Source organism: Copadichromis virginalis, linkage group LG14, assembly GCF_057382275.1.
Source record: "Copadichromis virginalis isolate Kocher_CV1m ecotype Utaka linkage group LG14, C_Virginalis_male_GT1.1, whole genome shotgun sequence".
NCBI lineage: Eukaryota > Metazoa > Chordata > Actinopteri > Cichliformes > Cichlidae > Copadichromis > Copadichromis virginalis.
The window spans coordinates 16,975,327-16,999,470 of record NC_140631.1 but is presented as its reverse complement, the minus strand read 5'-3'; the positions used below and the strand labels follow the sequence as shown (position 1 = coordinate 16,999,470).

Here is a 24,144-nt window from a genome sequence, read left to right as displayed (position 1 = left end):
TTCATCCTGTTAATCCTGTAAATCTTTCTAAATTTTCCAGTTCAACTTTGTTTTTACACCTGGCCTTTGAATATTCTGCCTTTTTGCTGTATCCAGGCAGAGCAAAAGCAAACATGATATCATGACACTGTCAGCTTAATCTTTTTTGGGCAATTTTCTGACAGTTACATTATTCTTCCACAGCATGTCTTTTATCCTGTCTTCCTTCTCTCACCCCAACCGGTCGCAGCAGATGGCCTCCCCTCCCTGAGCCTGGTTCTGCCGGAGGTTTCTTCCCGTTAAAAGGGAGTTTTTCCTTCCCACTGTCGCCAAAGTGCTTGCTCACAGGGGGTCATATGATTGTTGGGTTTTTCTCTGTACCTATGAAGTGCCTTGAGGCGACTTTTGTTGTGATTTGGCGCTATATAAATAAAATTGAATTGAATTGAATAAAAGAATTAACACATAAATAAACACTGTTTATACAGGCACTTTGGTACTGACCGGTCAGGTACCGACCCCACTTTATTTATGTTTCTTTGTACTTATCCTGTGTGCTACCTGACTTCTCATTGGCTGGAGACACTGATGTGTATACAGTAGCCACCACAGTGAAACAAAGCCATGGATACTGACAAAGAGAAAAACTGCACACACTGAAGTAGCTCTATGAAACCACACAAGACAACTGTCCATCTACATCTCCTCAGTGTTCATCTCTGTTTCTATCCTCACTTTAGTCCCTTGTAATGCAAAACTGTGTATTTTGGCAGGACATAAAGACTGAGGATTATACACATGCAGCTGACGCAGGCATATCTCTTTCTCTCTTCTGCTAATCCTGTTTTATTTGCCTTGGAAAGAATGAGGGAGGAAGAGAGACAAAAAGACAAAATGAATATTAAGTTCATCACTATGCTGTTTTGGGGCTTTCATCGGTGCCTCATCAGCTCCTGTGTCCAGCCGCACACACACACTCCCAAACGTGGTTCAATTAATGTTTGCAGAGCATTTTCAGTATTTGATTTAGCCTAACCTGTAGGGAGTACCAAATGAATATGGTATGCGATGATATATCAAGAAACTTAATAGCTAAGTTTAAGCTTTACAGCATTAATTATAATTGACAATAGTGTGCCTAATTTAGCAAATGTAAATGTTATGAAAATGTTATATTCTCAGACTACCCTCACCCCCTCACTCTTTCTTTCTGATGCTTAGAAAACTTACAGCACTGTAAAACTTAGCAGAACTCTGGTGGTTTTAGAAACTAAAAACTATGGTTAAGTAATTGATTGATGCGACTGAGCGAGTTTACTTTTCATTGTTGTGCGCAAAGTCTTCCCTACATCACTTGTCTGTTTCCAAAGGGAAAGTTAAAATTACTCTCTTGACCTTAATAACATACTCTCTTGAAGGCAAGTTCAGTGATCCTGGTTTCACAGCTAAACAACATCCTGGAAAAATTATAGATGGTATTATCTCACTTACAATAAATGATACTATGTGTTGGACAGATTTTCCAAGTGAACGAGAATCTGTGTGCACAATTAAGAGCCAATATTAATGACGAAAACATCATGATTGTTTTACCATTTTAAGCCGTTGTGTAAACTTTAAACTGCATTATTTTTGATGTCAGATTTGAAGGATGGCTTTCAGAATCTTAACAGTTAAACCCAGTGTAGAAGAAAGCTTTGATAATCCCAAAAGACTGGCAAAAACACTTGAACAAAACTTTTCACCCTTAGATATGAGGCTGAATTAACTTTAAAAAGTGTCTATGAATTCTTGACAGTGCATTATGATACGGTATGATGATGTGAGTGCATACTTTCGGACAGTTTCTCCTTGAAGGCATTTATTGTATTACAATTAGCTGTACAAACGAAAAGTGACAGAAGTTGTCTGAAGAAGGAAAAAAGAAGAAAGGAGAAGTTCAAAGCTGTACCCACTCTATGCAGTCTAGGGCTGTCCCAAATACCGTCTTTGAGGATTTGAGGCTTTAGTGATTGTCTGACAAAAATTCAAAGAGAAGACGGCTGCACTTACAGTTACATAACGACTTGCCATGGTTTATATTCTGACCTGTTAAACATTATTATTATGTAGATTGCAGTTTGAAATTGATTAAAGGGGTACAAGCACATATATGAGTTCATTTGAGGTCATTTGTGAACAACTTTTAGGAGGCCATCTTTGAAAGTTTTGGTGTTATTGCGAACCAAAGACAGAATTTGGATGCTTGACATTTTTTGACAACTTGCTTGTCAGTGCAGCTTATGTAAAATGAGAGCTAGTACAAAGATTAAAGGTAATGAATACAATTATCTGAAAAAGAGAGTTTGTCACAGAACTCCATGCAGTCCTGTGACAAACTAGACACTCCCCATTGTTCAGTAGTTTGTAGAACCACCTTTAGTTACAAGTTTACTTTCTCAGCCTCTCACATTGTTTTCGAGGAATATGGTCTGATTCTTTATTTTACAATGTTGCTTCGTTTATACACAGCTTTCTTAGTGTCCCACTACAACATTTTGACCAGGTTGAGGTCTGGACTTTGCCTGGGCATTTATAACACTTTATTTCATTTTAAATCATTCTGTTGTAGATCTCCTGTTGTGCTGGGGATACTTTCCTGTTTGATGCATGATTTTGGTGATATGATATTGTGACAATACTTCACTCACAAAGTATTGCAGTTTATCACCTGCAAACTTTATTTTATCCAGTAAGATAATAATCTCGCTTCAATTTTTTTTTTTTTTACTTCAGGCATTCCAACACTGTCACAAAAAACTGCCATAAATGTTTCCATAACACCGAGTCAGTCTGTCTTTGATTGAATGGGGTCAAGTTAGCAATTGCATGCAATTTGTTTCTGATAATGCAGCAATTAAGGGTGATAGATTTTTGAAAATCACTAATTTGTTGCTATCAAAAAGTGGTTGTAATAACCCTTAAGCTCTAAGCAACCATTTAGTCATCACAAGTTGTGATCGGTCGCAGGATGTGAAATGATTCAGTACAACCAAAAGGCAGCTGCTGTGTTTTTTTGTTGTGATAAACACAGGGAGGTTACCTTGCTATTTTTCTCGTGTTACATGAACTTTAACATTTAACATGCTAACTAAAGTCCGTAAAGTCTGAGCTGCATCTGAGATGCTCCTAGGTTGTTGGGGTTTTTTTGGAATTTTTTTTATAATTTTTGGGCTTTTTGGAGTTTCTCTGAGCATTGCATGGTCTGACCTTAGGGTGAATTTACTGGGACGTCCATTTGATTGTGACATTGTGTTACCTGAATGCTCTTGATTAGTAAAGTGCCAAAACCTCTGCCTTTATAGCTGTGCTCACACTTCATGGTGATCAATAGTCAAGTGCATTTATTAACATCACCTGGCTGCCATTTACTCTCTTAATTCTCATGAAAGCATCAGTGAACATTAGGAATATACTCCGTTTTTCACAGGACTCCACACATTTCTATGAAAACCTTTTCTTTCACATGATATTATTTTTTATTTTATTGGTGGTTTATATATTTATGCTAAAGAATCAGAATCAGAATCAGAATACTTTATTGATCCCTGGGGGAAATTATTTAAAGCGTATCGGATTAAGAAATTAATATATTGGGAGTTACCTTGTCAGTTACCTTGGCAAAGATCAAAGCTTTGAAGCATTTGTGTCAGCCAAAGGTTTGTATGGTTTTTAGATCATACGTTTCTAAAGGTTGCTACCAGACTCAGCTCATTGTCTCCATGCCGTCAAAATTTGGTATCAGAAGCACTTAGATAATCTTGATAACAACCACAGTTCATACCTGTAAATAAGGCTATCTGATTACCAGAAAGAGAACCAGAACAATTGCTTCAGCAGTTGCACTGTTTAAAATTTCTTGCGATGCAAAGATTGCAGTCAAAAAAAAAAAAGTGTCCCCAGGTTTGTTGGATTATGTTTCGAGACATTCGCTCTCACAAGATACTAAATTCAGCACTTAGAGTGTATCACCAAATTAGCTGGCCTTTGCTTCTATCACTGATGAGACCAGCGATATTTCAGACTGAGTGCATGTTTCTGTCTAGTTGGGCGAATGCAAATCCATTCATCTATACGACATTATTACACTGTGTTACTGTGGAAGACCAGATGTAGAATCCTTTACAGAACAAGAGGGTCTGACTAGGAACTCTATATCGTCGTACTTTTTGCTTTCAGGAGCTAGTGTTGCCAACAGAAACAAATCTTCTGCTAAAAAATGCCTGCTTTCATGGTGGCATAGTTGTGCATAGTTTATTGAGAGCCATCCTACCCACAATTAAAAAATGTATGAGTTAAAAGTCTTATGTCATCTCTATCTCTGTGTCTAGTAAATTGCCTGTGCCTTATCTGAATCTTGTAAGGCAGTGTGAATCTCTGAGGTTGCTACAGGTCTGGTTTCGAGGCTAGCAATAACAAAGTTACCATAATATACAGTACATGCTGCAAAACTTGTTCACGTGTCACCTGAATGACAGCAGCTCCACAAAAACAGGAAAATTGTAAAGTGAACTCGACGATGATGAAGTTGCTCATATGAGAGATCAGTTAAGCTGCTGTTTTAAACAGCTGTCTGTCACGTTTATAAGTGCTGCTGATTTTCTGCCACTTAATGCCACCAGATTCTTTTCTTTTCATATTTCCAGCTTGGTTACAATGTGAACTCTGGGAATTAATACACATATGTTCACGGCCCAGCTCTACTGCCAAGATAAAGACAGGAGAAAAAGGTTTAACTAAAATAACATACGGTACATTGGGGCCTGACTTACTTAGTGGTACAAATTAGGATGAGGCTGTGTTCTTAAAAATGTGCCAGTGAGTACAGAGAACAGTACAGTGAGAACAGTTCTGTAAGTGATCTATGAACAGTGCACTAATTTATAAATAAAGACACAACCAGTTCATTTCAGTCGTGACCATCACCAGAATTGAAGTGTTGTCTGCTAACCAAAAAAATATGCTGTGCAGGATTTACAGATGTGTTTCAGATTAATTAGAGGCAGCTGAAGGTGTTTTTAATATAAAGGCAATTTTTTTTCTGTCTGAAATTGCTGGGAACTTTGCGTGTGGGATCCCTGCAGACATCTGTTCCCTGGATAAATCTTGTGGTTTCGATTACAGCAGAACTCAAAAAGAAGATCTGTGTTATTACAATCCCACCATTAAAAACCTGAAATCTGTATGTAACAGATGTAGAAAAAGACACCACATTAATTACATCAGATCCTGATCCATCCCTGTGTTAATAAAGGGGTGAGGGATGAACTGTTACATTGCCGGGTGCTTAAGTACATGTGTTATTCATTTTTTTCCAACAGGCTGTGTGGCAGTGTAGGTAATATGAAGCCGGTTTGTAACATTCAGACATTAATCTGTCACACTTCACGCCTGTCTGTCAATAAACTGCCAGTTTGAAGGGGAAAAAAGCAGTTGCTCTGGGTGTGAAGACTACTGGGAAAAGACAGATTGACACAAGACATTTTCAATGTGTGCTAATCTGTGTGAGAATGTGACTGAAAACCTGAAACACTGCAAATCACTCTGGTTACTGTAAAAGGTAAATTGGTTACTTGTAAAACAAGAAAAATCCTTGTATGTGTCTTGTATTGGGATTCTTGCACTCTAAAGCTGTGCTCTATTTCATCAAAATACCAATACTACTGAGGAGGAAGTAATATTTGGAGCTTGACCCTAAACATTTGGGGCAAGGGTGTAGTGAAACCTATATAACAGAGCCAAAGCTTGGGTCCAGTCACACAGGTCTGGAGACCAGTTGGCAAGCTCCTGGAAATTACCTACTGGACATTTTTCACTAGGGAAAGTGTGCTGGCAGTTTCTCTTAGCCCCAGTTACGCACGCCTTAGAGACCAGTAAGCAACCCCTGGCAAGCAGTGATTGGTCAGTGAAAAATGGGTATTCCCTGACTAGTTGTTGTCAGTGTAGGAAGTTACTTGCTGTTGCTAGCTAAAATTGGTTTCAAAAAGCTATATGGTGCTGCAACCTGCCTGTGATCACTTGGACCACTAGTGGATTGCAGCGTTTGCCTGAAGTTTATATGGAAAATTTCGATTTTTCTGCAAACCCTTGCAAAGTACTCTCTAAGCAGCAACTATGAAAAGAGTGATGCAAACCAAAAATGGAGTATGTCTGCTTTCAGTTAAAGTTGGGCTTTTGGAAGTGTGTTGTTTGAGCAATAAGATAAAAAATTTTTTACCTTGAAGATGATGCCTTTTCTTTTATGATTTAGTTTTACTGCTCAGCTAGTATTGAGTAAGTGAATAGTTGCATATTACAGGGTCCTGTTGCAGTCTGCTAGAAACCAAAGAAACCACTACAAGCTTTTTAGTGTAGCACCCTCTTTGTGACTGATTTCATCCAACGACAGCCTGCAAACTCCGGAAACCAGTCAACATGTGGTTGGGGAATACAGATTTTCCCCTGAGGATATATGCATCACATTTACAGCTTTGAGCGATACACCCACCCAATTACACACTTGTTCTGATATCGTCTCTGTCTCTGACTCCAAATAAATTAACATTCCTAGCAACAACTATCACAACCATGTTAGGTGCAAAATAAAACATGTTTTTTTGTGTTTTTAAGTCGATACAATTCGCAGTAAATTGTATGCTGTGAACATTTTGTAAATTAAGTTTATGTGATTCACTTAATGACTCTCCTCCCAAAATCTTGTGTTCTACAAGCAAAACGCCAATGAATACATCTAAAATATGGCTTCCATAAAAATACCCATATCCATGCCCTTTAGTCACAAAATTGACACTGAGCTTCTTTAGTAAATACAGCAGCTTTGGTCTTGCACAGACCATTTGGCGCAGACCATTAGTAAATCTGGCCCTAGGTGTGCTTTCTGTCAAAATATGACTTTATCTCTTTATCTGGACTCACAATATTAGATACTACAGCAGAGTTAGTGGGAATATAGTTATTGAAAAGAGATTTAATCACCTAATTGTTTGTCCACATATAAACAAAAACAAATAAACAAAAAAAAAACAGATTACAGAACAATTTGGTGCATAAACCATGGTCTTTTTGTAAGGAAAGTAAATCTTTCATCTTTCCAGTTCACACAGCTTTTGATAGAGCCGAAATACTCTTAGCCAGTTTCCTTTTTGTGTCACCCACTGACCAAAAAAATGGATATGCATTTTTTTTTTTACAAAATGCTCTACATCAGGGGTCCTTGAGGGCTGGTGTCCTGCAACTTTTCCATGTGTCCCTGTTGCAACACCGCTGAATACAATTAGTAGGTCATTAGCAAGACTCTATAAAACTTGACTGCATGCTGAGGTGGCAATTCAGCCATTTGATTCATGTTACAGCAGCGCATAAGTGAATGAACATGGTGCAATAGAAGTACTTTAAGAAGTACATTTTTCCAAACACTTAAATTTACTTAAATTTACTCGAGTATGGTTAGGGGTTGCCACTTCATCATGCAGTCAAGTTCTATACTCATGCCAATGACCTACTAATTTTATTCAGGTGTGGTGCAACAGGGACACATGGAAAAGTTTCCTTACATCTTGTCAGTCTACCACCTTTTCTAAATTCCGAAAATGCAGCAAAACCATAGCTCACAAACGAAATTGCACATAATGAACACAGTTGAAATTTGTGGTTACATCTCCATTAAAAAAGTCAGTGATGAAAAATGTCAACAGAACGAGTGTGAGCAATATCTCCAATATGAGTTGTTGTCCATAATTGCCAGAAAAGATGATCAAAATGACTAAAACTCTTATGTAGCTTTAACAAAACTTTCAGTTCCTCAATGTTTTCTTGACTCCACATTTGTTGGTGTATTACTTAAGGACAAAATGTAAGTCTATAGTCTTCGCACCCTTGGTTAGTCATGGAATACAATATTGAATGAAGAGGTGACATACATTCCATGTTTCTAAAGCAAGATTCGTCAGGACCTTTGCCCCTGATTTGTGCCTGATACACAGAGCACCTAAACCCTATACCACCTTCTGGCTTTGCCAGCCACTGGGCTCCCTCCTGTGAGCACCATGCACAGATCTGGCTCCAGGGTGAGACCAATTTAACCCTGTCACAGGCAGGGTAGTCATGTTCCTTACTTATTGTTTAATCATAGGGGTGTTTCTGATTTGTTTCACGCTGGATCCCAGGTTATTACATTCACTGCCTCAAACGGAGCATTTTGGCCATCGCCATCTTGTTTTGGCTGTGACATCAGTGGAAATACTATGATGTCCACTAATCTCAGTGGACAAGCATTTCATTTCAATTTAAAGCCTATATATTCTTTTTTTCTATAATCCTAAATGTAGTAGTGAAGACACATTTTTGACCAAACATGGTGAATAAACATAGCGAGAGTGAGCCAGTGTATTTAAAATAGACTTTTTTAGTCCATCTTTACAACATTGTAGTTTCTCTAAAGCAGTCCAATATCAACAATATCTACCACCACATAGTTGAGCAGCCTAGCACCAAGTCAGACGATCTTTTTTTATTTCCTTAAGAATTCTCCTTCATATCTTTCTTTGACCTGATAGTATTTCCACTGATGTCACAGCAAAAACAAGATAGCGATGGCCACAATGCTCAGTTTGAGGCTCCATGTCCTTCTCCAGTCTATACATGTCGCCCTTTCTGCCCAGGCTCTTTGTGGATTAATTTACATAAAATAAAGATGCACACATTAACTATATAAAATGGAGTTCATTGTTGTGACTTTCAAGGTTATGCCAGTGATGTAAGTATGAGCACTTAAAATGATTAGGTTGTAACCGCTAAATGGGGTTCGTGGCAGTTGTCGAAAGAGCCCTCATCTCATTGACTTTTTGTCATTACTGTGTATCAAATTTGTTCAACACCTTTTTCATTTCTGGAAAATTTGTCACTCTGTTGTCTGCAGTTTGACTTTTAGGACATTCATTGTAAAGAAAGTACAACCTTTATTTATTAATAAATTTCTGTTCATTGTTATTGCTGATCAACATTTCTTATCTTTGTGATAATAGCATTGTTGAAGAGTCTACCTCTGCACTCCTGTGGCTTTTTTACAACAAAATGCACAGCTTTGCCTCTGATCTTGTTTTTCCCGCAAGTGGGATCGAGCTATTTATAAACAAACATTTCAGAGAAACGCAGGTTAGCTAAACATACTTTCATAGGATTGCCTTGTGCAGAAATTAATAACCTTGACATTTACTTTTAATTTATAAATACACAGCAAAATCTCCAGTGTTAATTTAACACTGGAGATTTTGCTGTGTACCTCTTTTATGATTTTATGCTATAGCTTATGTATCAATTCGTCCCCATTTGTCCTAATGCAGTATTTTTTTTTCATCTGCTATATTATTTGCAGTATTTAGTTTCTATCATTTTTATGAGTAACAACATAGTGATCTAGTCTCACATGCTATGGCCTTCTGTTACAGACAGACTTACAGACCCGTGTGAGCACTCGAGATGTTGTCAACAGCTTCAAGAAACAGACTGACCCTAGCTCCGACTATAGCACTAGTCCTAATCCCAATCCTGGTACTACCCCCAGTTCCAGACAGCAAAATGAGAGTCCAGAAAAAAGAACAGAAGCTGAGGAAAATCCTGACTGCGGCAAGGTAAGTAATAACTACCATTTAATACTTATTGATATATAAATATTCAGTGTTTATGAAGTCTTCTAAACTACTCAGTTAGTTGTACACATGATCAAAGTGGAGATGCATTGACTTGTTTAATACGTTAAATATTGTACAGTATGCATGTGCTTAACTGTGCTAAGCACTGTGCTAAACAAACCAATATACAGCATTAAAGACTTGAACTGCTACGGCAGTCCATTGAGTAATTTTGCTTACTTGAGTTTTTGATGACAAAAAATTAAGCAGAGCTTAAATGGATGTTGAAATGTTGCAGTAAGATGAGCTATGACACTTACAAAAATGTAATATTGGACTAGATAACAAGGCCAGGGCTTTAAAACGAGAAGTATAAGAAAAGCCATGTTTTCTTTAAAACAAAGCTTCTGTCTTTCACACATAATTTTTGAGGTTTGTCATTTTTATTCATTATTTATTTAATTAGGGAATAATAAAAACTAATTAAATTATACTAAACGTGTTTTCCATCCATTTTATCTAAAGAAAATCTAAATATGAGATTAAATGATATTCTTAATAATGGGGCTTTGCCAATTGTTATACCAACAATTATTTATTTACTTTTTACGTATGTAAAAAAATTTCAAATGGTCATTGATTACTGAATACATTTTCTTCTCTACTGCAGTTAACCGGCTGTGAAAATTGAATTCAGACATACCAGACAAGCCTTAACACTGTTAAATTTTACCCCTGCACACTGTGAGTCAATTGAAAAGACTTCAAACAAACTCTAATTGACGCTATATCCACAGGCTGTATCTACAGGCAGGCTGGTGAACTGCATGCACCTTTGGACTAAAAAATGCCCTCCAGCTGTGTAGGTCTGGCAAGAACAGTTAGATTGACATTTCAGACTTTTTATACCACCGAGCTCAGTTGACCTTATTCAAACAGCAGTCATTTTGAACAGCTGGGGTCAGAAGGTACTGAGGAAATGTCTTTGAATGTCAAACTAGTGTTCAACTTATATGTTAAAACTTCATATACAGGCATTAAATTTTCACCAGTCTGAGCAGCAACAGACATAGAAACCTCCCTGCTTAACACATAACTTAATATGTTTTTAATTCTGGTAATAGGCTGAATATTTAAAATTGATGTGTCATTTTTATTAAAAGGAACTCAACATTTGACCCTCAAGGTGTAAATTTACTCTCCTGAAACTCATCTAGGCTGTTATAAACACATATTTTCATTGTTTGAAAAATCCTGAATTTATAATCCTCATTTTGACCTATGAAAGACACCATTACTTTGTGCGTGCAGTGCACTTAGGGTAAATTAATGGCACTCCAGAGCGATCATTACAAGGTCGCCATTATAAATTATGAAAAAGAAATGTCACATTGTGCTGCTTTTGATTGTGATTACCAGTCCAAAGGAAAGAAGAGGGTTGATTTTAGTCTCCACAGCTTTCTTGTCAATAGGAAGAGGAGAAAGAAGCAGGAAAGTCCTGGTGGAGTAAGGCTTGTTGTATTTGATGCATTAGTTTAGTTAAAGCCATAAAGATGTGATAACCAAAACCAAGTGTGCCTAAAATGCACTTTGATAAGGAGTCTAAATGCTGTCAGAGAGCAAGTAAAGGTCAGTTAATTTGTGTAGTTCTATGAAAGCTAATTTCCATTACTGAAAAGAAAACAAAAAACAAAAAACAAAACTCAGAATTGAAAAAAAATAACAACATGAAAATGTTGACTTATGGACTTTTTTTTCAGTGGTGGAAACAAGTTTTGATACATCCAACACACAGGGTGCTTTACACAGGCATAGAAAGGAGTACGGCGACACGTTTAACTATCCTTGCTGAAGTACCACGACCACAATTTATGGACACCTGCAGTTGTTCCGGTGTTGTGTTCAATAACAGAAGAAGAAGGAAACAAAAACAAAACACCAGCCCACTGTAATCTCCAACTAGCTACACAGTTTTGCCTCATTAATCTCTTTTATGTGACATCCCTCTGGTGATAAATACATGAACACGATAGCCTTTCATGCTGTACTGTTTAGGCCCAAATCGGCCTGATGTTTGATGGCCTGCAGTGACGTGAAAAATTAAACCTAACGTAATGAGCCTGCTTTGAAAAGGAGTAGAAAGTGCAAATATTTGTTTAAAAATGGGTATAGTACAGATACCTTAAAATTCTACTTAACTACAGTAGTGAAGTATTTGTACTTGTTACTTCCCACCTCTGTTTTCCACTAAGCAGCAAACTGTTCATTATGGTGGTCGCTTTGTCTGAAAGTGAACCAACAGTCAGCAGGAACCTGACAACCAACAGTGTCACCAGCTCAGCAAAAAAGTGCATGTTGTTCTTCAGCTAAGAGTGATGCAGCTACTTAGCTGGATACAGACATAGTGGATGAAGGTAGACAGTGGCCAGGCGAAGTGTGTGAGTCAATATTATGGATTGTGTTTGTGTGTGAAAACAACACTGACTTGGATTAAAAAGTCAGACAGCTGCCTCGTCCCTTCTATCATAGTTGTCATTTTAATGCACATCTCTGATAATGGCAGTTAAGCTTTCCTGCTCAGTTAGGTTGTGCTTGGGCATAAATAGAGGTTCTTGGAGACATTACATGTTTGTCTTCCTAGAGGATCCAGAGACTGTGACCAAGACTGGTACAAATATTTGACATCATTACCCAGAATGCAGTATGATTTAAAAACAGCAACAACTGCAACAAAATAAAAACGACGGCTGCCTTTGTGTGCAAAATTTATTAAACATTTTATCCCCGCCAAAAGACAGCTACTGTTTATTTTTTTTAATATCACATCTAAGGGGCTGGTTGTAGGCTGCAATTGTATTAACTACTCATTAAATGATCCACTAAATTGTAAGCTAATGTCCAAATCCCCCCCCCCCCCGCCCCATTTCAGATGTAAATATAAGTATCTCTTAATAGAAAAAATAAGAGCACTCATTAAACAATTTTTATGCTTATAGTTCAGTGCAGCCATTTCGCATAAGAGCATAAGAATAGAAAGAATGGCAATAAAAAATAATAACACACATCAAGGAAACAGTTAATACCCACTTAAACAAGGACACAAACACGGTGTCAGGCTTGCTTTCAGCACCACAAAGCTATTCAGAAAAGATGGAAGTGAATGAAAATCTCCAACAGATTAAACAAAAGTAACCACACATTTTTTCCAAGCAAAACCATGGCAACACCTTCAGTAATGATTTTTTTCTTTGTTTTAACTATGTTTATTACATTTTTTCCCCGAAACATTAGGCCATTTACAAAAATAAAGTAGAAATAAAATATTCCAACATCAGTGACGATTAAAAAAAGATAAGTTAAGCAAGACTCAATAAAACATAATAAAACAAAAACAGTCCCTTAAGCCCAGTCCCACTCCCACTCACTACCAGACAAGAACTATACTGGAATCAATAATTTCTGAGGCAGGAGAAAAACTAAAAACAGTCAAATATACGTACTGTATGCGAATGAATAAATAAATGTTACATCACCAACACAGAAAAGAGTACAGTTATTCAGCTATAAAAAGTTAGATAGATTTAACTCATGAATTTGACAATACTTACACAGAAATTTACATTTGTAGAAAACAAACATATAAACCCAACAAAGACAGCAATCTATTATGAATGTAGTGCCTGAAATCAGACCAGCATTTGTCAAAAAGATGTCTTTTTCTTTGGAGATTAAATGAAGCGACATGGAGATGAAGGTGGGATCTGAACTTTTTCATAAGAGAGAAATACGAATATTGCCAGCAGTCATGGCTGGTTTGATATACTGTGCCTGGTTTCTTTTGACAGGGGGGGACATCAGATATGTCCTCTAAAAGGGCTAATCTAGGTGAAGAGGGTATCTCACATCTGACAGTCCTGTATATCCTCTCTTATTGAGCACCAGTAATCTTTTAGTTTATTGCGTGTCTAAAACATGTGGATAAAGCCATCTGTTTCTTTTTTACACCTAGAGCAAAGATCAGAAGTTGATTCAGGAATGATAAGTTGAACATGTTGCATCTTACCAGCACAAAAGCTGCTGTGTCAGGGAAATCAGAGCTACACAGGAAATAAGATTTCATGGCAGAGAACAAAAACAAAAGCAAAAAAATATCTACCAACTCATCTATGGGAGTTTAAGCAGATTTGTTTTGTTTGGTTTCCAACTGCCGAACGCTTACTGACTTTTGTTAGTCACTGTGATATGTGTGTACAACAATCATTGTTCTTTTACCTCAAATGAACTTTACTATGAGGAACAGTTTCTATTTTCAGCCTTATTTCAGTTGACTTTATATTTAGAGGTCTAATATAAAGATAGATAAAGAGTTCCTGTTGCCACTAAAATGATGCATCAACAAGGGTATTGCCAAGGTTACAGCCACGCTCGTACATATGCATATTTTAGGTTTTGCTTGTCTTTGCCTTTAGAATATGAATACAGGTCAGTTCCTGCAGCACACAAAAACTCATTAACTGACCCCCTTCATTAAATTGCAGTCATCAAAAAAACCTGAAAGGTTTAGCACCATCATTCTGATTATATTTGCTATGTTAGGATATCAGAAAAACAGTTTTTTGTGAGTAGTATTTGATTTGTGCTAACACTAACACTAACCTTTATCAGTAGGAGTCTTATCATGCACAAGGGTGCTTCTTACCCTTACATCACACTGTTTGCCATCAATCCCTGTAAGTACACTGATGAAACAACTCTTCTATTGCAGATGTTAGTTAGGAGTCATGGAGAGGAGAAAAAGGTGGGAATTACTGAAGATGATAACAAAGGATTTCTACCCTCACTCCTTAAAGGAGAGTACAATGAGGAGGAGTCTGCAAGATCTTTCCAGGAGGCGCTCAAATTATGGAGGGGGAAGAATGATGGAGTCTGGATACCTGCCAGACCAGGTACACTAAATTGAACTGATTAAATTTACCCAGTGTTTTGACACTAATGATAATGAGAACATAATATTTATCTTTTATTGTTTGTTTGTTTTTCAATTTCAAAGCAGTTTTTGTTTGTAATTCACAGTCTTGGAATGGCTGCCACTGACTAGCACTCTCACCTTTCAGCAAGGTCGTCTCTGGTTCCTTTCTGTGTGGAGTTAGTATATGCTCCCTGTACCTGTGGATTTACTTTGGGTGTATCAGCTTCCACCCAAGGTCCGAATGCTTGTTAGACTAATGTTAGGTCAACTGGTGACTGTAAATTCAAAAAGTGGTATTTTGACTTGGACAGACTGCAGTGACTCTCAAACAGACTGTTAAGGGTTTGCAAATAATTGCCATCTAATTCATACAGTCTGTATTCACATTGCAGTCAACTGGATTCAGTCTTGGAAACAAAGTGAATGGACTTCTTTAACTTTGGACTTCCAGGCACCTTGTTTCCAAGCTCTTTGTACCACCATGCCCTGAATGACTGAGAACCTACACAGACAAATTGGGAAAGATGTTGGTTGTAAAATATTGTACACATCACCTGCATATCAAAAATTATGCTTACCTTTTATGTGAATGTGACATCTTGGGTATAACTGGGAAACACTAGGAGCTTTAACTAATGGGTGCAGCGTTCCACTGCTCCTATGTTTTGATTGCTTCCTATTTGCTTTTGTACTAGTTTTGTTTTCTAAAACTGCATCTCATTAGCGTTAGATTCACAACAGGTTGTTCATCCAGCATCAGCGTCAACTGTAAAATACCACTTTAGAAGGGGACTTGAATTTCTAGAAATAAATGACATTTTACAGCTCCTTAAAGATATTTGAAGTGGATTTGAATGAGTATTTTTATTCTCAGTTATTATTTTTGGGACCCAAGATTTTACTTTAGCCCTGGCTTGAACCTCTCTCCACGGATGAAAAAACAATCCTTTACGTTATTAAAACTCTGTTGTACCAGAGGATAGGTGATCTGCTGGAGGGCATTTGAGTTGGTTTGCACTGGACCATACCCTGTATCTATTCTATTTCTTCTTCTCTAGTACCACCTCCTCACTTTCCACTCTTGTCAATCTATTGCTGGGCTCGAATACTGTGCTGAAAGTTAGTTGAGGATTGAAAAGTAGCAAACTTCATTTCTGCATTAATTTAAAAGCCAGAGTGCTCTTTAAAAGTGCTTAAATGCTAAAGAAAATTATGTGGGTTTTTTTTATCATGAAAAGTGGTTGTTTGAAGATTAATGCCATGTTCATCCTATCTGCCTTCACTGCTGAGCTTGTGTGTGTGTGTGTGTGTGTGTGTGTGTGTGTGTGTGTGTGTGTGTGTGTGTGTGTGTGTGTATGAACATGGAAGCATATGATGTTTGGTGCTTGATGGAAAAAAGTTGAGACCAGCTCAGTTTTGATTTGTCATCTGTCACACCCATGGCACACCATCTGTCGGTATCAAACTTCCAGCCTCCATTCCGTCGCAGTGACTTGTAGCTAGTTGCTCCTGCAACACACACTTCCTGCAGTGGAGTGGAATAGAATGTATGTGGAGCACTGTATAGCTTCACTACCAAGCTGCAGTGTCTAACTACGGCTATCAGATTAAAACACTAGGAGTCCCAGGCTTCTACCTTTCTACCTTTAAAACCCACCACCAGCCAAATGGCTGGTAGGCTTTTAGCTAGGCTTTAGCTTCAGCCAAGTGGAAGCTAAATTGGCTAGTCATTCATATGTAAATTAGGTTGTTAGCTGGGAATTCTGGAGGGAGGGGAGTGGGGGTGTGTGGATGAGGGGGTGGGGGAGCTGCTAAAAGCTGTGAACTTCCTTTTGTGTTTCATCCTGATGCATTCTCAATCATCCAGGGAAATAAATCTCCAAAAGTCACCAACTTGGAGTGTTTCAGTTTGCCATCTTAGGGAGAAATCAACACACATGGGTGTAGGTCCTTTGTTGCTGAGATTTATTGATAAAAACAGTACAAAAAACCAACCATTTGTATACACTTACATTTGTATTCAGCTTTTACCAACAAATATATTTTTTTCTCAGCTCTTTCTCTTTGCATTTTCACCTACTTCTCAGTTTTCCTGCTTTCCCTCTCCCTGTATCTGCTCTGATCTGGTCTTACAGAAAGTGCTTACCACTGCAGTAGGAGGGTAATCCATGGCTGTTGCATATTGAGATAATGAGAGGAGTGTTAGGGGTGCCCTACTCCACACCACAGCACTAATCGCCTCAGCTTTGTGTATGCGTATGTGCACGCGCAAGTGTTCCAGGCAATTTTGTGTCTTTTCGCAGATATTGTGTATCTGCATCTGCAATAATGTTTGTGCGCTCAGGTTTATGCGGGTGTGTATTATTAGCACTATTATTCCAGGTTCTGTATATGTGTCTAGGTGTTTGTGCTTTTTATTAGACCTCCTATTTTCTCTGCTTTACTGCGTGAACAGACTCTGCTCCTCTCTCCTTTCGCTCTGCTCTGCAAATTGCTACTAGCCCCTCCAGCCCTAATTATTTCTGTCAGGCCAATGGCACCCAGGCCCAATTTAAAGCTTCCACTGAGGACTGCCAAAGTGTCTGGAGTACAATCATAACATGTCTCCTTCTTATTTTTATCTTTTATTTTCTCTCATGCGCTCACTATGTTCCTTTAGTATTTCATACATCTTTTTTCTTATTCCCACAGGGCTCTCTCCTGTCTGTTTGTGTTTTGGCACTTTTGGCATGGTGACAAGGTGTTTTCTCACTTTTTGAGGGGAGTGTGTTGAGAAGCTGCCGGATTATGTTTTCCTGCTACCTATTCTACCTTTCTGAATCTTTTTTCCTTTGGGGCATTTTTTTCCACCTCTTACATCTTAACTTTATTTTTGTTTGATGTCCCTCTCCCCATTTCCCTCCAGTATCAGTGTCAGCTATGGCGACCCAGACTGCCCTCCCTCCAGACAGAGAAGCTGAAGGACAAAGAAGAGGAGGGGGGGGAGAGAGGGTTCCTGTCAAGGTGAAGTTCACAAAAAACAGCCTTACCTACATGGACAGATTGCTGCTCAAGAAGCACCGGAGGTACAGATAGAAATGTGCATGCATCACACATATAGTTAATATTCAAAACCATGTTGAGGCTTCTGTCATGAGCTTCAGGCAGTAGGTTCAGTGAAAAGTTATGCTTCTCCCCTGTTCGTTATTCCTTGCAAATGTTTTATTGTTAAGAATGATTAAGAGCTTTAAAAGCAGTATCAGCTCAAAGTTTTGGTTTTGATTTATTTATGTTATCGTGTATTTGGCAACAACTTTTAATGCTATAACCAACTGCTGTGACTTTTCCTTAAATAATGGCTAAATAAATTATAAATTTATTTAGAGTATAAATTTTATAACTAAGCTACTTGGTACATGTGCTGCCTATGATACCTATGGTACCGACGTATCATTGTCACCAGATAGATGTCTCACATGTATCTGATGACATCTCTGTTACGCAGATACAACCACACGATCGAGTTTTTACGTCAACTTGTCCTTGTAGCATCATATACACCCTTAGTTTCTTGCTGCCTCCAGTAAGGGGTCAGAGGTATACCACGCTGTGCACAAACACACACATACATAGATTTGTTATGATACTTTTTGTTACCACGGAACTTGTTTCTCTTGCTTCTCTGTGGTCTTCATAACCAGCCGATATCAGTCACCAGTGTATAAAGCAGTTTCTTACTACTTATTGTGCAGTACACCGCCTGCAGGCTTGGCTTCAGCAGGTCCCATTATTACAGCCTTTATTTAACCAGCTTCTTTTTGGGCTGAGTAGTCCACTGGAGAGCAGGTCAGGGATGAGGCAAGAAGAGTGCAGTTTCGGGCCCTCCGACTGCCTGAGCAGGAACGCTCTAAGTCCCCAGCTGTAGCAGCCTTTAACTGTGGAATAGACCAGAGAGCCAATCTAGAGTGCAATAAGCCTGCAGCGGTGATGGTGGCAGAGCTTAATGGAGAGACAAAGAGACTGGCTGGTAGAAAGAAAGTCGAGGTTGAATTTTAACAAGCTTCAATAATAATGGGAAAAAGACTGAAGGAAGGAAGGAGTTTAGTGGTGGAAAGAGCTTTAAAGAATTCACTAGAAGTGCTCAGCTATATTAGAGTCATAACTCTACCATCTTGGTAGATTTGTGCATGGCCTGCAGGTTACAGAAAGCAAGCTTGTGACCGGGGGGGTGTGTCAGTTTGATTTCCTGAGCTGGCTAGGCGGTGTGGTCAGGGTAAGTGAATGCTCGTTCTTCCATCAGCTGCCAGAGTCAAAGTATCTGTGATCAAAGCACTGAACCCTGAAATAAAAGTCTGCACAGACTTATATAGAACTGACATCTGAACTGACCCTCACCTGCACAGCAAAATCTCCAGTGTTAAATTAACACTGGAGAGTGTCTATATGGGTCCACACCTCTGAGTGTTAAATACAACACTGTTGAGTGTTAAATTAACACTTTTGACAGTGTTATATGTTTAAAAGTAACCTAGTCAGTTTTGAAGATTAACAAAGACTAACACTGAGCAGTGCTGATTTTCTAACACTGGAATATTTCTAACATTTTGAGTTATTTTCCAGTGTTAGAAAATCTGCACTGCTCAGTGTTAGCCATTGTTAATCTTCAAAACTGACTAGGTTACTTTTAAACATATAACACTGTCAAAAGTGTTAATTTAACACTCAACAGTGTTGTATTTAACACTCAGAGGTGTGGACCCATATAGACACTCTCCAGTGTTAATTTAACACTGGAGATTTTGCTGTGTGCATTTACTGGCTGGTTTAACTGTGCTAGATGATTGCAAAATTTAAGACCTGAGCCTGGCTTGATGTAAGATTTATTGCAATCCCAAAAAGTAGCTTTAAAGCACTTTTACATTGTCAAAGTACAAAAGAAAAAGAAATATTTCATACACCATATTATCTTTATGCACCATCAGGCAGTTTGGTCCAGGCTTTCTTATTTTGTATAATTTAAAATAGGGTGATAATGACAAAACCATTAGATTATTAGTTCATACATAAAAAAAGAGAAAATCATTTTTAGAGATCATCTGCAGGAACACTTTATCAGGGCTGGTCACTGCTGATCACTTGGTTGAAGGCTTTCTCCTCTATCTTTATTTTTATTTTTTTACTGCTCTCTAGCGAAAGCTTAAATGTGCAAACAGCCTAAGGCTAGTAAGTGAGGCTACATCATGTGAAGTACTGTACTGTTTGCAAGAAGAAGAGAGCTAGCTTGGTCCATGGAGGACTAAGGAGAGGCAAACAGTGTTCAGGATTAAATAAAGTAATCTACAAAGTCTGCCGCACATTTCCTGCAGTGGGAAGTTGGGGTATTAGTGTGTGTTTTTTCCTTTTTTAAAAAAAATCAGAATGCAGCAGGCTGATTTCACAAAACATAAGGGAATAGTGTGTTGGACATATGTAGGTATGCATCTGTCAATCATTCAGCAACAGAATGAGGTGATAAAGGGAAAGAGGAAAACATGACACTTAATAAGTTACTTAAATTGTTACTTAAATTACTTTTTCTGGCTGGGGTCTATCCTTATTCACTGTTCTAAATATGATTTCTGTGTTTTCAGAACACCAGTTGAAATATACCCATCATCTCAGGCCGTCTCTGCAGATCAAAAATGTCTGCCTGCTACAACCGCTGAGGAGACTCCAAGCAGTATTAATGGTAATAAACATGCTAATATGTAACTGCATAAAGAAGTACATCTGTAAGCCTATGAACATCTTTTGACAAACAAATGAGGGACACAATCATACTATGTTCAGAATTGTGTATTTTCTGCTGTACACATCACTTTTCTGAAATACATCCCAGAACCAGGCTCTCTACCAAACAAATAAACAGCTCAGGACTGAGTAGTTTGACAGATAACACAAGTGCAAATCTACACACACTCCAAACACACACTTATACAGAAACACACAATGGCAAAATCTTTCCCTCTCAATGGGTCAGACGTATCAGTACCTGCCCATCCAACTGTGGCACTGTGACGGGTAATCACTGGCTGTGATTGTGTGGGCAGAGGGCTGTTAGAGGTGGCTCAAGCCTGACAGGGTAAGGAATGGGGTGAGGGGGAAGTCAGCCTGTAGTGTGGAGCACACGATCTGGAGCTCATCAGTTAGTACTAGTGTCCTGACTTTTTGCCCCCAGCTGAGGCTGAAAGGAGACATATACCAAGATTAACTCTCCCCTTCCAAACCTCTGGACTCGGAGGCTGTCAACTGCCTCTCATCATATCAATCAAGATTCACTCTAAACCTGACCTGGTTAGGATCCGCTAGTCCTTGCTTTCCCCCCTTTCCGAATAGCTGTCTATCTCAAATCTTTCTTCAGTCAAAATTTCCTGTGTTTACAGCAGTAATGATTGATAAGAAAAAGTGACTCAAATTCTCTTTAAATGTGTTTAATAACAAGAGTGCATTTCAGAAATAAATATGTCAGCATCTCTCTGCTGTGCCCACATAGTGATTCTTACAACAACGTACATTCTTACTATCAAAATAACCCAGAACAATTTATTTTGAAGGAGAACCTGATTGCACACCTTATTTGTTGCTAGACAGGAACTGCCCTTACTTTATAATGCTTAGAAAGCTATTAGAGGACCAGGTCAGGTCTTGGTGTTTATGACCCTGAGAGTTTAGTTGTTTATTTTAAAGGGGATTACACCACTGTATCCAAGTGGTTTTAACTGTGGCTACAAATTGTCTATTTGACAATGCCCTGCCCTTGAATAAACTTCCCAAACAGAAGGTTTCTTAACCTCCTTTATCCCAGAGCTCACTTTTTTGTGCTTTTTTAATCAAAAATGAAGCCAAATAGTTGATAATTTTCATATAAAAGAATAGCATTGACTGCATATCCCTTTATTGAATGTATGAAATCATAATAAACCAATACAAACTCAGTTATGCCTCAACAAAACTGCACATTAAAGCCAAAGACCTTCTAGAAACATGTCTGGCAGCCTTTTAGCCATCTTGATATGATTCTAGGACTTTTGAAACAGCGTATATACATTTTACTTTAGATAAGCTTTAACCCGTTCACGCATAGTGGTCACTACAGTGGACAGCTATTCAAAGGCTGTTCTTGTATTTGTGTCAGTGTTGATAGTAAACATGCACAAAAACCACTACATCTGACACTGATGTATCACTCCATACCCTGCCGCCCACTCAAAATGTATGTTGTCCACCTAAGTGGACATGTAAAAAACTCTTTGAAAAGTCCATGTTTAAAAAATGAAGTTCAAAAATCTTTTTTGTTCATGCCTAAAGATGAATAAAAAGTCCTAATTGAGGTTGCCATAATTCACGCATGAAAGGGTTAATTTCAGTGGTCGTTTCGACCACAAGTATTTTGTAGCCTTTGCCCAAAATGACGTTTTAAAAAGCTTTTTCTTCCTGAATGTCTTTGCCCTCAGATTTCAATTGAATGCCATGTAAATGTTAGTCAACTGGAGTTATTGATGTGAAAATACATGCACTTATTTTACAGGACTGTTCTTATGTAAACTTTATTTTGTTTTGATGCGCTGTTGTAGGAAATGATACAGAGCTTTCAAGATCTACACTTACATATTGATAGACTTAGATTTGCACATTTATTTACAGCTCTTACCTGCTTGTAATAGAGAGTCAAACAACTCATTATTCCTTCATCATTTCCATACTCTCAAATCAGTGAAGTGCTAATTATATTCTAACTCCTTTTATAATATAAAACAGTTATTAAAATAATAAAACAGTTATTCATACTACAGCTTTCATTTCTCTACTCACAATTTAATAATTAATACTTTGTTTCGGTTATATGCAGATGTGAGGAAGACAGCAGTGTTTTTTCTCCTTTTCTTTTTGGGAAATGTCGAGCTGTTTAGCAGCTGATAAACTATTCCTTCCACCTGCTTCAAACTTTTCTAATGCATGCAAATTACAACAGGTTGCAGAATCTCTCCTCCTCTCCTGTCTTTGAATATAAAAGGGAGGACATTGTGTGTGTCCATGAATAATAAAAGCTGTTTTCTGGCGGCATGTTGGGAGCGCCCCCTTCTTTTAAATTCTCATTTTCGTGAGCTGTCAAACCCATGTGGTGATGTGATAGAAGAATTGTTAGTGAGGGAGAGAAGAAGAATTCAGAACAGCATCATTAGCAAGAGTGAAAGAATGGCAAATTAACTGATAGAAAAGGAAATTTCATGTATATTCATGTGCCAATTGTGTTGGTCATGATAGGATAACAGTATAACATGGTATACTGTTTTGTATGTTGCATAAATAGCCATATAAACGGTAATAGCTTGTAAATATTTGCTTGACATTAAAACCTGTCCCAGAGATAGTAGACTATTACAAATGTCTGGTGTAATTTTTTGAATGGGAAAGTAGTTTCCTTAGCAGTGAGAGCATTACTCAGCTCCTGCTGTGTCAGCAACATAGGAAGACCTAAGTGTTCACCTGTATCACTGGGGCCTCCTTTACATGTAGGAAGAGATTAGAAATGAATTGCTGGTATCATGTTATCATGGCACGTTCATCAACACGTTGCTGATGATACTTCTTCATGCCTATGGCTATATGTTTATGGTTGTAGCCATTCTGCCAAAATCAGACAGTCAGATACTTTCTGCTCTTTGCAGTTGACAGAAAGAACACTTTGTATCCATCATTAGTCATTCTCTAGCTCACTTGCATGACTGCCAAAGCCAAACTTTAGGAGACAAGCTAACTGCCAAAAACTGAGAGTTAACCTGGGAGTTGAGTTTTGGCCTGGTCTGTAACCGATGCTTAAGACAATCTGTACATTTAATAGTAAATTCTCTGTCAGTGCAAATGATGAATAATAAATGGCTTGCACTTTAAGTGACTAGAAATCTACTAGTACAGAAAAAAATCACCTTTTATATTTATGTTCATCTAGAAGTAGCTTTATAAGTAAAAAGTATAAGCTGTAACAAAGCAGAAAGAAAAGCAACTGATTCTTCAGGTCACACCATCAACAACATATCAGAAAGCACGGCTCTGTCTCTTTTTGTTTTCTTTTGATTGTGTGTGTGTGCGTAGCTGAGGAGGAGGATTTTCGCCACTACTGTGCATCACTGTTTGCTGTCCCTGTCAGCATGGGTGGACCTGAGCCACAGGTTACTACACCTGAGTCATGCCTCCGCATTGAAGTCCTGGATGAGGTGAGAATAACTGGAGTATTTTATTTTAAAGGATTACACCTCAGTGACCACATGTCTACACATGACAAACAAGGAAAAATAAAGACAAAAACTTAACACCTGTGCACATGACTTTACAACACTAACATATTTGTTCTTTCTCTTTTTTTCCCGTCTAAATCATGTGTCACAACACTGATCTCATTTGTTGTCCACAGACAAGCAGAGACAGGAGGGGACTCAGTGCTGCTGAAAAGAAGGCAGACAACAGCCCAGAGTAAGGCTCAAAGAAAAAAAAGAAAATGTAACATTCTAC

General features: G+C 38.1%; 1 protein-coding gene across 5 annotated transcripts in view; it reads left to right on the top strand.

Moving 5' to 3' along the window:
• The window catches only part of zbbx (zinc finger, B-box domain containing), a 70,624-nt gene that overhangs the window by 24,247 nt on the left and 22,233 nt on the right, over nucleotides 1-24,144 (top strand). For all 5 annotated transcript variants that reach the window (XM_085429603.1, XM_085429602.1, XM_085429601.1 and 2 more), the window contains 6 exons: nucleotides 9,465-9,647; nucleotides 14,413-14,593; nucleotides 17,522-17,681; nucleotides 20,226-20,323; nucleotides 23,728-23,849; nucleotides 24,047-24,105. In XM_085429603.1, coding sequence (XP_085285729.1) covers nucleotides 9,465-9,647; nucleotides 14,413-14,593; nucleotides 17,522-17,681; nucleotides 20,226-20,323; nucleotides 23,728-23,849; nucleotides 24,047-24,105 — 803 coding nt within the window. The remainder of the gene's footprint in view (nucleotides 1-9,464; nucleotides 9,648-14,412; nucleotides 14,594-17,521; nucleotides 17,682-20,225; nucleotides 20,324-23,727; nucleotides 23,850-24,046; nucleotides 24,106-24,144) is intronic.